Source organism: Pseudophryne corroboree, chromosome 3 (genome assembly GCF_028390025.1).
Source record: "Pseudophryne corroboree isolate aPseCor3 chromosome 3, aPseCor3.hap2, whole genome shotgun sequence".
Taxonomy (NCBI): domain Eukaryota; kingdom Metazoa; phylum Chordata; class Amphibia; order Anura; family Myobatrachidae; genus Pseudophryne; species Pseudophryne corroboree.
In genome coordinates this window covers 303506309-303519190 of record NC_086446.1, presented here as the reverse complement: position 1 = coordinate 303519190, position 12882 = coordinate 303506309, and the positions used below count along the sequence as shown (strand labels likewise).

The following is a 12882-nucleotide window of genomic DNA, read 5'->3' as shown; positions in this document are numbered from 1 at the left end:
TCTCTATTTATTTTATGAATAAATGTTAAAAATAGGATTATGGTTACCTACCGGTAAATCCTTTTCTCGTAGTCCGTGGAGGATGCCGGGGTCCACATTAGTACCATGGGGATGTACCAAAGCTCCCAGAACGGGAGGGAGAGCGCGGAGGCTCCTGCCGCACTGATTGACTGAACTTCAGATCATCATAGGCCAAAGTATCGAACTTGAAGAACTTTGCAAATGTGTTCGACCTAGACCAAGTTGCAGCTCCACAAAGTTGTAAAGCTGAGACGCCCTGGGCAGCTGCCCAGGAAACACCCCACCTTATGAGTAGAGTGGGCCTTGACAGACATAGGGCACGGCAATCCTGCCGTAGAATACACATGCTGGATAGTGAACCTGATCCAGCGAGAAATTGTCTGCTTAGAAGCAGGACACCCAATCTTCTTGGGATCATACAGGACAAACGGAGAGTCCGATTTTCTGTGACGATCAGTCCTCTTCACATAGATTTTCAGAGCCCTTACAACATCCAAGGACTTTGATGAAATTGAGGAGTCGGTAGCCATTGGCACCACAATAGGTTGGTTGATATGAAATGCCAACACAACCTTCGGAAGAAACTGCTGATGTGTCCGGAGCTCAGCTCCATCTTCGTGGAAGATCAAGTATGAGCTTTTACAGGACAAATCCCCCAACTCTGACACACATCTAGCAGAAGCTATGGCCCACAACGTGACAGTCTTCCATGTAAGAAATTTGACCTTAACCCCCTGTAGAGGCTCGGACCAGTCCGATTGAAGGAACTGCAACACCACGTTAAGGTCTCAAGGCGCCGTAGGCGGCACAAAGGGAGGTTGGATGTGCAGAACTCCCTTCAAAAAGGTCTGAACCTCAGGGAGGGCAGACAATTGTTTCTGGAAGAAAATGGATAGTGCCGAAATCTAGACCTTCACAGATCCCAACCTCAGGCCCATATCCACACCGGCTTGTAGGAAGAAGAGAAACCGTCCCAGTTGAAACTCCACCGCAGGAAATTTCTTGGAGTCACACCAAGATACATATCTTTTCCAAATTCGATGGTAATGTTTAGCCGTTACTCCTTTCCTAGCCTGTTTTAGGGTAGGAATAACCTTGTTCTGAATGCCCTTTTGAGCCAGTATCAGGCGTTCAACCTCCATGCCATCAAATGTAGCCGCGGTAAGTCTTGATAGGCGAACAGCCCCTGCTACAGCAGGTCCTCCCGAAGAGGAAGAGGCCTCGGCTCTCCTTGCAGTAGATCCGCGTACCAAGCCCTTCTTGGCAAGTCTGGAGCAATAAGGATCGCTTGAACTCTTGTTCTTCTTATGAGTTTTAGAACTCTTGGGATGAGTGGATGTGGAGAAAACACGCAGGGGTCCAGGCCAGGTGACACCCAGACGTGACTGAAATGCCTGAGTCTTGCTCCCACCGGCCCCGCCTCCGGGGCGTGCAGTCTACCGTCACGTGGAGGACTTTGGTGTACTTAAAGCAGGTTTCTGTTACTGGGAACCTGTAGCCGCAGGTTTCTTGGATTTGGGCTGACCTACCCGAAAGAAGGTGTTGGACAGCTTGGCCTTTCTGGGCTTGGTAGACCGAAAGGGCTGTGATGTAGCTGAAGAAAAGGGTTTCTTCGGAGCAGGTGTAGTTGAGGAAAGAAACGGTGACTTACCAGCCGTAGCCGTGGAGATCCACGCATCTAACGCTTCCCCAAAGAGAGCCTGACCTGTGTAGGGTAGGGTCTCCACATTTCTCCTGGATTCCACGTCGGCAGACCACTGGAGTAACCACAGTCCTCGACGAGTTGATACAGACATGGAAGAAATTCCCGCAGCCATGGAACCCAGGTCTTTCATGGATTCTACCAGAAATCCTGCTGAATCCTGAATGTTACGTAAAAACAATTCAACATCACATTTCTCCATAGTATCCAAGTCTTCAAGTAACGTTCCTGACCACTTTTACTATAGCTTTGGCAATCCAAGCACTGGCAATAGTGGGACGTAGTATTGCCCCAGAAGCCGTGTACATGGATTTGAGCGTATTGTAAATCTTATGATCAGCCGGCTCTTTCAAGGCGGTAGATCTTGGAACAGGTAAAACCACCTTTTTTGAGAGTCTGGATACTGACGCGTCAACAATAGGCGGGTTTTCCCATTTTTTCCTATCCTCTACCGGGAAAGGAAATGCCACCAGAACCCTTTTAGGTATCTGGATTTTTTTTATCCGGGTTTTCCCAAGCCTTTTCAAAAATAGCATTTAATTCCTTTGACGCAGGGAAGGTTAGCGAGGCTTATTTTCAGTGAAGTAAGCCTCCTCAACCTGCTCGGGTGTTGTATCAGCAATATTCAACACATCTCTAATATCCCCTATCATCAACTGCACCCCTTTAGCAAGAGATGCTGCCCCCCCCCGCAACACATCCCCGTCACCGTCTGCAGTGTCAGAATCGGTATCTGTATCATCCTGCATGATCTGCGCAAGAGCACATTTTATGTGAATATACAACTGGCCAGACTGCCATAGAGTTCTGTAAAGCCTGAGTTGCAGATTCATTTTGTGCAACCCTACTTGAAATCTGAGAAATCATAGATTTGATAGAGGATAACCACTCAGGCTCCCTTGCTGGTATCTGTGCTAAACCAGTGCAATCCTGATTACATGGAATGAGATCATCCTGAGAGAACATATCCTCTGCAGCATATGACACAGAGTCCCTAGACATTGCTTAATGTAGACCACAGACACTCCACACACACACACTAACACACACACACACACACACACACACACACACACACGAGGACAGAGTTTCACCCCCAAGAATGGCAAGAGAGACAGAGATTGGAGCCAACCCACACACAGCGCTTTCAATGTAAAGGAAGACCCTACTAGCGCTGACTGTGCACCTTAATAGGTTACACAGTCATAATGCAGCCCCGCCCTTCTACAACCCCCTGGTACCGTGAGAGATAGCTGGAGTTGCTGTGGAGGGACTTGTTCTTCCTGGACAGTGCTGTGCAGGCAGGAAAATGGCGCTGAAACGCTGCTGGGTCCGCTCTGAGGAGAAGCTCCGCCCCCAAATGGCGCTGTCTTCCCGCTCTTCACAAGGATTATACTGGTGAGGTAAAATGCTGGCTGAGATCCACGGACCCCGATAGGCTTGCTGACCAGTGCAGGGTTCAGATGCTGCCTCAGGGCGCCCCTCACAGCGCAGAACTAAGTACCGCTGAGCCTCCGGATCACAGTTAGTACTGCGCTCCTACCCTGTTGCCGCCATCTTCACACCGGCCCCCCTCTTGCTAGGGGGGTCGGTGACTCACTTGCCACTGATCTTCAGCTCTGTAAGGGGGTGGCGGCATGCTGCTGGGGTGAGCGATCCCCTGTGGCGGGGAACGATCTATCTCCTCAGTAGCTCAGTGTTCTGTCAGCGGAGATAGTGGCTCAGACCCCGCAGGGCGGACACTACTCCCCCCCCCCCCCTTAGTCCACCGAAGCAGGGAGGCTGTTGCCAGCAGCCTCCCTGTAAAATAATAACTCTAAAATAAAAAAACTTTACTAAAGAAACTCTGTAGAGCTCCCCTAGCTGTGACTGGTTCCTCCGGGCACATTTTCTAAACAGAGTCTGGTAGGAGGGGCATAGAGGGAGGAGCCAGCCCACATTCTCAGACTCTTAAAGTGCCAATGGCTCCTGGTGGACACATCTATACCCCATGGTACTAATGTGGACCCCAGCATCCTCTAGGACGTATGAGAAATCTCAAGTGCCTCTTAAAATAATTTTCTTTTTGTTTGTGTTATATTATAGTATAACACATAATATATTTGATAAAGCTGCCCCTGGAAGACAGCGAAACGCGTAAGAACCCACTTGTTGGATCTTGGGACACTATTATCCAGGACATTTGGACGGTGGACTTCTAAACAAGCCTGGGACTCTTTCCTACTACCATCCCACTGCTATATGGAGGACTTACTTTTCCCTAAACTGGTGCGTTGAAATCTTCACCTGCTGAGACATCGCCAGGGAATTTTGCATTGGTACCTCCAGGATTGGTAATTATTTGTGGAGAGACATACACTTATTGTGGCTTAGGAAAATTGAGGTCCACCAACCACTGGACATTAAATCATCCATGTCCTGCATAAGATCCTAATTGGCTTTTCAACAGCTAGCCATATTTTTAAAATTGCTCTTTATGTGCAATAATTAATTTTTAATTGTTATATTTTAATATCAATTTTTATTCATTAAATTGTTGATTGATCCTTTCCACCTGTCTGCATCTATTCTTTTAGCGCTGTACAGTACTTTTAGTACAATTGTGTTCTATATTATAGAAATATTCTGTGAAGCTTCATGGGACTTTAGATGTAAAATCTAATGGATACTAGATGCTATTGCAAAAATGTACAACACTAAAGAAAAGGAATCTGTATACCATAAGTGATCTAAATCACTTGTTCATGTTTATTTTAAAATCAGTCTTTATTAGTTATAATAACAAATGTATGAGGAAATATCCTACAAATGTAATGCTGTTTATTGCTCATTTTTTACAAATAGTTTTTAATTGCAGATATACAGTATACGCTATTATAGGTTCTGATTCAAGCCAAGCATTTTAAATAAGAGAATACAGTACTAAATAATGTGGTAGAAAAAGAAGACATTCTATGTGCAATCGGCGACTCCTGTTGCGGCCAATATAACTTCTGTGTGCACCTGCAGCACATGTTCTTCCAAAGGAGCAAGGCTCTGCACGCAGGGGGTGGGGCCTCACAGGAGCCTTATTGCTGTTACTAGTGGGGAAGTGGCCTTGAGGGGGAAGCAGTCAATTTCCTCACTCCGTGGATGTGTGGGCTGCTCCCGGGACTCTTCCAGCACTGTCCATGAAGTCAATATAGGAATGCTAAATACTAACAAGAAAAAAAAAGACTCTTTGTTGGGGCATGCTTAAGATTATTAAAATATAACTTTTATTCTAAATCATTAAAAACATAGGTCAAATCCCGTATGACATCAGAATTCAGTATCCTACCCATTGGAAGCCTTATTAAACAAGTCACTGGTTAGTGACATTTCCTATGTCTTGAGCAAATTACAGACATACTGTATATGGGTAAGAATATGCCTGTGAAAATATTGTATAGTAAGACAGCTTCATATAATTGGTACCTGAAATAGAATTGTTTCCTGAATACTAATTTTTCAAAGTGTAAATGTCTGACAAAGGTATTTCTCAAATAATCCTGTTTCAACTATAGTTGAAACTATTGTTTCAACTATTGTACCAGTTGCCCAAATGGGTATGCCTCACAGATTGGAAAAAATTATGATAATAGCTATTGATGAGTCTGACTGAGAAGTGGCAAGATCAAAAGAGCACTATCACATGGTATGGTATAAACCTGGATTAAGACCACCCTCTCATTACCAGAGGTCTACATCACCTGGTATTCCCTAGAGGTCTCCCATCCAAGTACTAGCTGGGCCCAATTCTGCTTAGCTTCCAAGATCAAACAACATTGAGCGTGTCCAGTGTTAACCCCCCCCCCCGCCCATTCATGTTATGCCATGCAGTAGTAGTGCCCATTACACCACTATGTCACACACAGTAATGCCCATTGTGCCACATTATGCCCCTCACACAGTAATCCCCTTATACATATTACTCCACAAAAAGTAATGCCCATTGGTCCACATTATGCTCCGTATAGTAATGCCCTGTACGTTATGCCCTACATAGTAATGCCCAAAGGCCGCAGACAACACCAGCCTGTCCATGTCAGGGATTCCATGCAGGCACTGTAGCCTGCATCTGTCCAGGGTCCCAACTAATCATCACCTTCACCAGTCCCCCTCTGCGTTTGCATGTCATCGTAGGGGAGTACAGGTGGGGAATTAGAGTGGGGCTTCTGTCTGTCATGCAAGGAATGGGGGCGGGGCACACCGATACAAGTCACCAGATGCGGTGGTGGCAGTGAAGCCTGTGTGCTGCAGCGTGACTGGGTGGAAGGGAGCAGTGGGCCCCCGCAGACGTCCCGAACACCGTTGCAGCCAAATCCTTAGTACATACGGTAGTTACACCACTGCAAATTCTTCAGTTTTGCACATGCAGATGTGTCCTCATACATCTTTGCTGCAATGTCACCAAACAGCACCTCTGGGCTATGAACCTTCTAGCATTGGGTGTCTTTTTTCCAAAAAATGTTGTCAACGGAAATGTGTCTTTGTGAAAAAGGAGGCCATCAGCCCCCCCCCCCCCCCCTCTCTCCCCTCTCCTGGTCCTTGAGGAAAATATTTTAATGGCAAAACCTGCTCTGTTCTTTGTCTGATCTCTTGACAGATATGCTAATTAATCTGACCAGTTGGCACTGGTCTAAAGCAGAGGTTCTCAAACTCGGTCCTCGGGAGCCCACACAGTACATGTTTTGCAGGTAACCCAGCAGGTGCACAGGTGTATTAATTACTCACTGACACATTTTAAAAGGTCCACAGGTGGAGCTAATTATTTCACTTGCGATTCTGTGAGGAGACCTGCAAAACATGCACTGTGTGGGGTCCTGAGGACCGAGTTTGAGAACCTCTGGTCTAAAGTGTACCCAGCATAACTGTTTTTTGAGAAATCTTTTATAAGCAGATCTGTTCAGTTATTCTGTAATTGGATCACTGTATCATGACACCATTATATTATGTTCTTTTTTTAATGATCTGATTAAGATAAAGCTGGACTGTGGAATATAATTTCCACTCATAGTTTTAAATATTTTATTCACATTTACAGCAACATGCACAAATAGATTCCAACTGTATATCAATTTACCCAGTGTTTCATATGTCCCCCTCCCATCCTCTTGTTATAACCTGGACTAGAAGAGCTATTGAGAACAGCCAATTGCATATGTGCTGTAGATGAGTAATCAGTTAATGGTTTTGGGACAGCTGATGAAACAAGGTTTGGAGCCCAGCAGGGAATCACCTGGTTACTTTAAGTGTAAAGGCTAGTCCAAACCTTGTCAGGCTTTAAGTTAAAAGGTGCCCAGAATTTGGAGTGGTGTTTGTGTATGTATTTACATAGCTAGCGTTATTTAATACTGGTCTAAAGTATTACGTTCTAAATGGCAGGAGATATATAGGAGATGTTTCTTCTTCTGTAAGCCTGTTTAGCATACTTGCCTACCTGACCCTCTCCATGAGGGAGAAAATGCTCTGTTCCTGGACTTTCCTGGTAATGTATGATTGCCATCACCTGTGGTGAAACACCTTTCTTATCAATTAACTAGCTGACCACAGGTGATGGCAATCATACATTACCAGGAAAGTCCAGGAACAGAGCATTTTCTCCCTCATGGAGAGGGTCAGGTAGGCAAGTATGCTGTTTAGTGAAATGAAGTTGGAGCAGACAAATATAATACATACTTGCCTACCTGACCCTCTCCATGAGGGAGAAAATGCTCTGTTCCTGGACTTTCCTGGTAATGTATGATTGCCATCACCTGTGGTGAAACACCTTTCTTATCAATTAACTAGCTTACCACAGGTGATGACAATCATACATAACCAGGAGAGTCCAGGAACAGAGCATTTTCTCCCTCATGGAGAGGGTCAGGTAGGCAAGTATGATATAATATGACATAACATTTAGAGTAAGACAATGGCTAGAGATGAACATGAGCAGGATGCAAGTATGCAAAGAATGCCCCCTAAGGTTAGGTGACTCTGCAGAGACCCCCGGCTACTATAACTTGATCTTATAAAGTCAGCACTGACCTTTTTGTCCAATTAGACATCAGTGAATGAGCGCAGCATGACAGAGCATGATTCCCTTCCTCCGTCCCCATAAGTGTGTCTATGGTAATTTTATTTAGGTACTGGAAATAACATCCAGAGAAAAACAATGAAGAAAAGCAGTACAAGTAAAAGAAAAATACTATGTTATTGTCTGTCTATCTCAACGCAAGGATGCAGCACTCACGGCTTATAATAATCACCAACACATTGGTATAGTTTGCAACGCTTCAATTGTCTGCACGACTGTCATCAGGCTTTATAACCAAATACAAGTAAATTACATAACTGTTCTTTGTAATTTACTTTTATTTGGTTATAAAGACTGTGTTGATATTTATGTTTCAACACACACACACACACACACACACACACACACACACACACGACAATTATAATCTGCTGGCAATAAAAAGCTCTGAACCAAATCGCAGCATTCATGAGCGTGAAAAATACGTCTCTTTAAAAATACTTTCTAATTTACACATACTGTAAAATTTGATGGCAGATAAGAACCTAGTCTGCCCCCTTTTTATCCTTTAGGTAATCTCAACAATTTTTGAGCCTTAGTTCTTAGTAAGGATATTTTGTTGCACTTACTCACTTGGGAGTTTTGATTTTTGTCCTGGTTTTGTGATGGGACTGGAGGTCCCACGTGGTCAGACAGTAGTTGAGTGGGAGTAATGTAATTTTTATCTTGCTTATTGTGAATTTATATGAGATTCAACTGTCTGACATTGGATGGGGTTTGTTGTTAAATCAGTGTGGTGTTAATGATTATACAGTGTATGTATGTATGTATGTATGTATGTATGTGTGTATATATATATATATATATATATATATATATATATATATATATATATACACACACACACACACATACACACACACACTAGATTTGTCAGTTTCAAGTTTATTTTAGAGAAGCATTGAAGACAGGGAAAACATTTATTATCATCTTTATGTTTGTTTTCGCCATCTTGGTCCCATGTGGCTGGAAAAGGGTTAAAAGTCTTTCATCTTTGATCAAAGTACGTTTACTTTATAATCCCAATCATGGGATTGGAATTAAGAGTGTGGTATTCCTCAGTTCTTAACCTTGTCCATATGATGTTTTATACTGTACTGTAAAACATCTGAGAACCCTTCATTTTACCACTTCACAGCCTCTGGTGTGTGTGTGTGTGGCTGCAGCATTATGGATATGTGCGATTGGCATCATCTTGGTAGAATGTATCCTGATTTAATTCTTAATGGTAAATATTTGTTTACCTGTCCTATGTTTGCTGTGGGGTTCCTCTCTGGAGATCGGGAGGTCACATGTGCAGCACATAGAAACATAGAATTTGATGGCAGAAAAGAACCACTTGGCCCATCTAGTCTGCCCCTTTTATTTATCCTGTAGGTAATCTCAACCCTTTTTGAACCTTAATTTTTTGTAAGGATATTCATATGCCAATCCCAAGCATGTTTAAATTGCTCTACAGTCTTAGCCTCTACCACCTCTGATGGGAGGCTATTCCACTTATCCACTACCCTTTTCTGTGAAGTAATTTTTGCTTAAATTTCCCCTGAACCTGCCTCCCTCATGTCCCCCCTTTCCCTTCTCTACTCCAAACTATACATGTTAAAATCTTATAGCTTTTCCTGGCAAGTTTTGTGATATAGGCGAGGCACCATTTTAGTTGCCCTTCTTTGTACACTATCTAATGTATTTTTATCCTTCTGGAGATATGGTCTCCAGAACAGATGAGGCCGCACCAATGACCTATACAGTGGCATTATCACTTCTTTTTTCCTGCTACTGATTCCTCTCCCTATGCAACCAAGCATCTGACTTGCCTTTCTCATTGCTTTGTTGCATTGCTTTCCTGCCTTTAAGTCACTTGAAATAGTGACTCCTAAATCCCTTTCCTTCACAGTAGTTTCCATTATAGTACCCTTGATACTATATTTAGCCTTTGGGTTTTTGAGACACAAGTGCATGATTTTGCATTTTTTAGCATTAAACTGTAGTTGCCACGTTCTTGACCATTTCTCAAGCCTAGCTAGGTCATTAATCATTTGTTTTACCCCTCCCGGTGTGTCTACCCTGCTGCATATCTTTGTATCATCTGCAAAAAGGCATACTTTCCCTTCAATACCATTTGCAATGTCACCAACAAAGATATTAAAGAGAACTGGTCCAAGTACAGATCCCTGGGGTACTCCACTAGTAACATTTCAGTTTTGTCTTCAATATTTTGTATTAAAGTAGCATTTATGCTTTTTTCCACATACATTGCTACCCCTCCTCCTCTTCTTCCCATTCTATCCTTCCTAAATAAATTGTATCCTGGTATAGCTATGTCTCAGTCATGATTATCATTGTACCATGACTCTGTAATTGCCACAATATCCAGGTTATCCCTTGTCATTATCGCAATTAGCTCTGGAATTTTGTCTCTTAAGCTCCTAGTATTTGCACACATGGCGTTAAGAATTTTGTTTGTGCATCTGTTATTAGTAGCCATGTCCAGACAGTAAAAAATAAATGACAAGTTTAAAGTTGAAATTACCTGTTTGGTGATGTTACTCAGTGTTTAGTAAAAAACAAACAAATACCAATCAGGATTCACACTGTGTCCTTTACACCCCGACTACACCTCACTAAAGATACGTTATGGTAAGAATTTACCGTTGATAACGGTATTTCTCCTAAGTCCACAGGTTCCACAGGATAACATTGGGATATGATGAAGCGACAGCGGATTTGCACCAATCTGTCAAAGCTTTTCTGCCTCCCAGCATGCAACGGGCCCGCCTCCTGGCTCAGGCAAATCAGTTGTATACCAAAGCTCAAGGCAGGAGCATCATAGATAGACCTAATCAGGCGAGAAGAACACACATACACACCCTTCCGTACAAGGAAGAAAAGGTTAGTGAGTCAAAGGATCCTCAAATCAGGTACGTCAGGATGAGATCCCTGTGGAACCTGTGGACTTAGGAGAAATACCATTATCAACGGTAAGTTCTTACCATAACATATATTTCTCCGACAGGATCCACAGGTTATCCACAGGATAACATTGGGATTTCCCACAGCATTTTAGTGGTGGGGATGCTCCTGATTGGACAGAATCCTTCGCCCGAATTCCGCATCATGAGAGGGAAAGGTATCCATGGCATAATGTCTAATGAATGTGTTAATGGAAGACCATGTGCCTGCCTTACGTATCTGTTCTGCTGAAGCACCACGTTGTGCTGCCCTTGATGGACCTATCTTACGAGTAGACTGAGCAGAGACATTAGCCGGAACAGGGAGATCAGATTGAGAATATGCTTCTGAAATAGTCATCCGAAGCCATCTTGCCAGTGTCTGCTTATCAGCAGGCCATCCTCTCTTGTGAAATCCATAGAGAATGAAGAGAGAATCTGTCTTTCTGATGGCACTGATATGATCCACATAGATCCTTAAGGCACGGACCAAGTCCAGCAATGAATCTCCTGCAGAAAGGCCCGGAACCTGGAAAGCAGGGACTACAATTTCTTCGTTAAGGTGGAATTTAGACACCACCTTGGGAAGATACCCAGATCTAGTTCTGAGAACTGCTTTATCTGGATAAAAAAATTAGAAATGGGGAATGACATGACAATGCCCCTAAATCTGACACTCTGCTAGCTGACGCCATGGCCAGTAGAAAGAGAATTTTAGCTGTCAACCTTTTAAGATCCACTTTATTAAGTGGTTCAAATGGGGCAACTTGAAGGGCCTTTAGGACTAAATGTAAATCCAAAGGCACTTTAGGAGGAACAAAAGGAGGTTGAATGTGCAGCATTCCCTGGAAAAAAGTACGCACCTCATGTAAGCTGACCATTTTCTTTTGGAACCATACAGTCAATGCTGACATTTGCACTCTCAAGGAAGCCACCTTCAAACCTTTATCTATTCCTGCCTGAAGGAATGCTAAGACCTTGAAAACTCTGAAAAACTTAGGGTCCATTTTCCGTTCACTGCACCAATGAATATAGGTTTGCCATATTCGGTGATAAACGCGAGCTGAGGAAGGTTTCCTTGCTATGAGCATTGTTTGAATTACCTGTTGTGAGAATCCTCCTGACTTCAGGATAGAGGTTTCAAGAACCACGCCGTCAAAGACAGTTGATCCAGATGATTGTGATAACAAGGACCCTGCATTAGTACATCTGGACGTTGAGGGAGCAGGAGTGGGGCATCCATCGACATTCTCTGCAGATCTGTGTACCAATGCCTTCTGGGCCAGGCCGGAGCTATTAGTATCATGGCACCCTTTCCTTGCTTTATCTTTCTCACCACCTTGGGTAACAAGGTGATTGGAGGAAATACATAAGCCAGATGAAAATCCAATCTCACTGACAGGGCATCCACAAAGATCGCTCTGGGATCCTTTGTTCTTGACCAGTATGCTTGAACTTTGTTGTTATGACGGGACGCCATGAGATCTATTTCTGGCAACCCCCACTTGTCTACTAGGATCTGGAAGACCTCCAGGTGTAGCGCCCATTCGCTTGCCTGAATGGCGTGTCGACTGAGAAAATCTGCTTCCCAGTTTAGGACTCCCGGAACGAACACTGCGGACAAGGTTGGATGATGGAGTTCTGCCCACTTTAGTATGTGACTTGCCTCCTTCATCGATTTTCGGCTGCGAGTTCCTCCCTGATGGTTGAGGTACGCTACTGCCGTCACATTGTCCGAGCGGATCTAAACTGGTTTTCCATGAAGAATGTCCTTTGCCTGAATCAGTGTCATGTGTATGCCCTGAAGTTCCAATATATTTATTGGCAGGCAACCTTCTTCCCTGGTTCATTTCCCCTGGAGACACAACCTTCCTGATACTGCTCCCCAGCCCTGGAGACTGGCAGAACCATATTCTGCGTTTTTATCATCTGATGCAACCCATTTCATTTGGTAAGGATCAGATGCTGCAGAGGCCTCGAGTGGAAATGTGCATACTCCACCATGTTGACACCATCAATCCCATCACACGCATTGCTGCGTGAATGGATACCTTTTGACTGTGTAGTAAGTCCTGAATCCTTGACTGAACCTTGGATATCTTGTTCAGAGG

General features: G+C 43.7%; 2 protein-coding genes across 4 annotated transcripts in view; one reads left to right on the top strand and one right to left on the bottom strand.

Moving 5' to 3' along the window:
• The window catches only part of EDN3 (endothelin 3), a 248320-nt gene that overhangs the window by 203940 nt on the left and 31498 nt on the right, over nt 1–12882 (top strand). The gene's annotated exons all lie outside the window — the stretch shown is intronic.
• Nucleotides 4540–12882, bottom strand: part of LOC135055374 (uncharacterized) — a 902783-nt gene continuing 894440 nt past the window's right edge. Inside the window, exons 5-6 of one of the 2 annotated variants that reach the window (XM_063959373.1) lie at nt 7775–7875; nt 4540–4920 (exon numbers count right to left, since the gene is read on the bottom strand). In XM_063959373.1, the coding sequence (XP_063815443.1) occupies nt 4914–4920; nt 7775–7875 (108 nt within the window). In that variant the 3' untranslated portion in view covers nt 4540–4913. The remainder of the gene's footprint in view (nt 4921–7774; nt 7876–12882) is intronic. The other variant, XR_010243739.1, reaches the window with a different exon arrangement.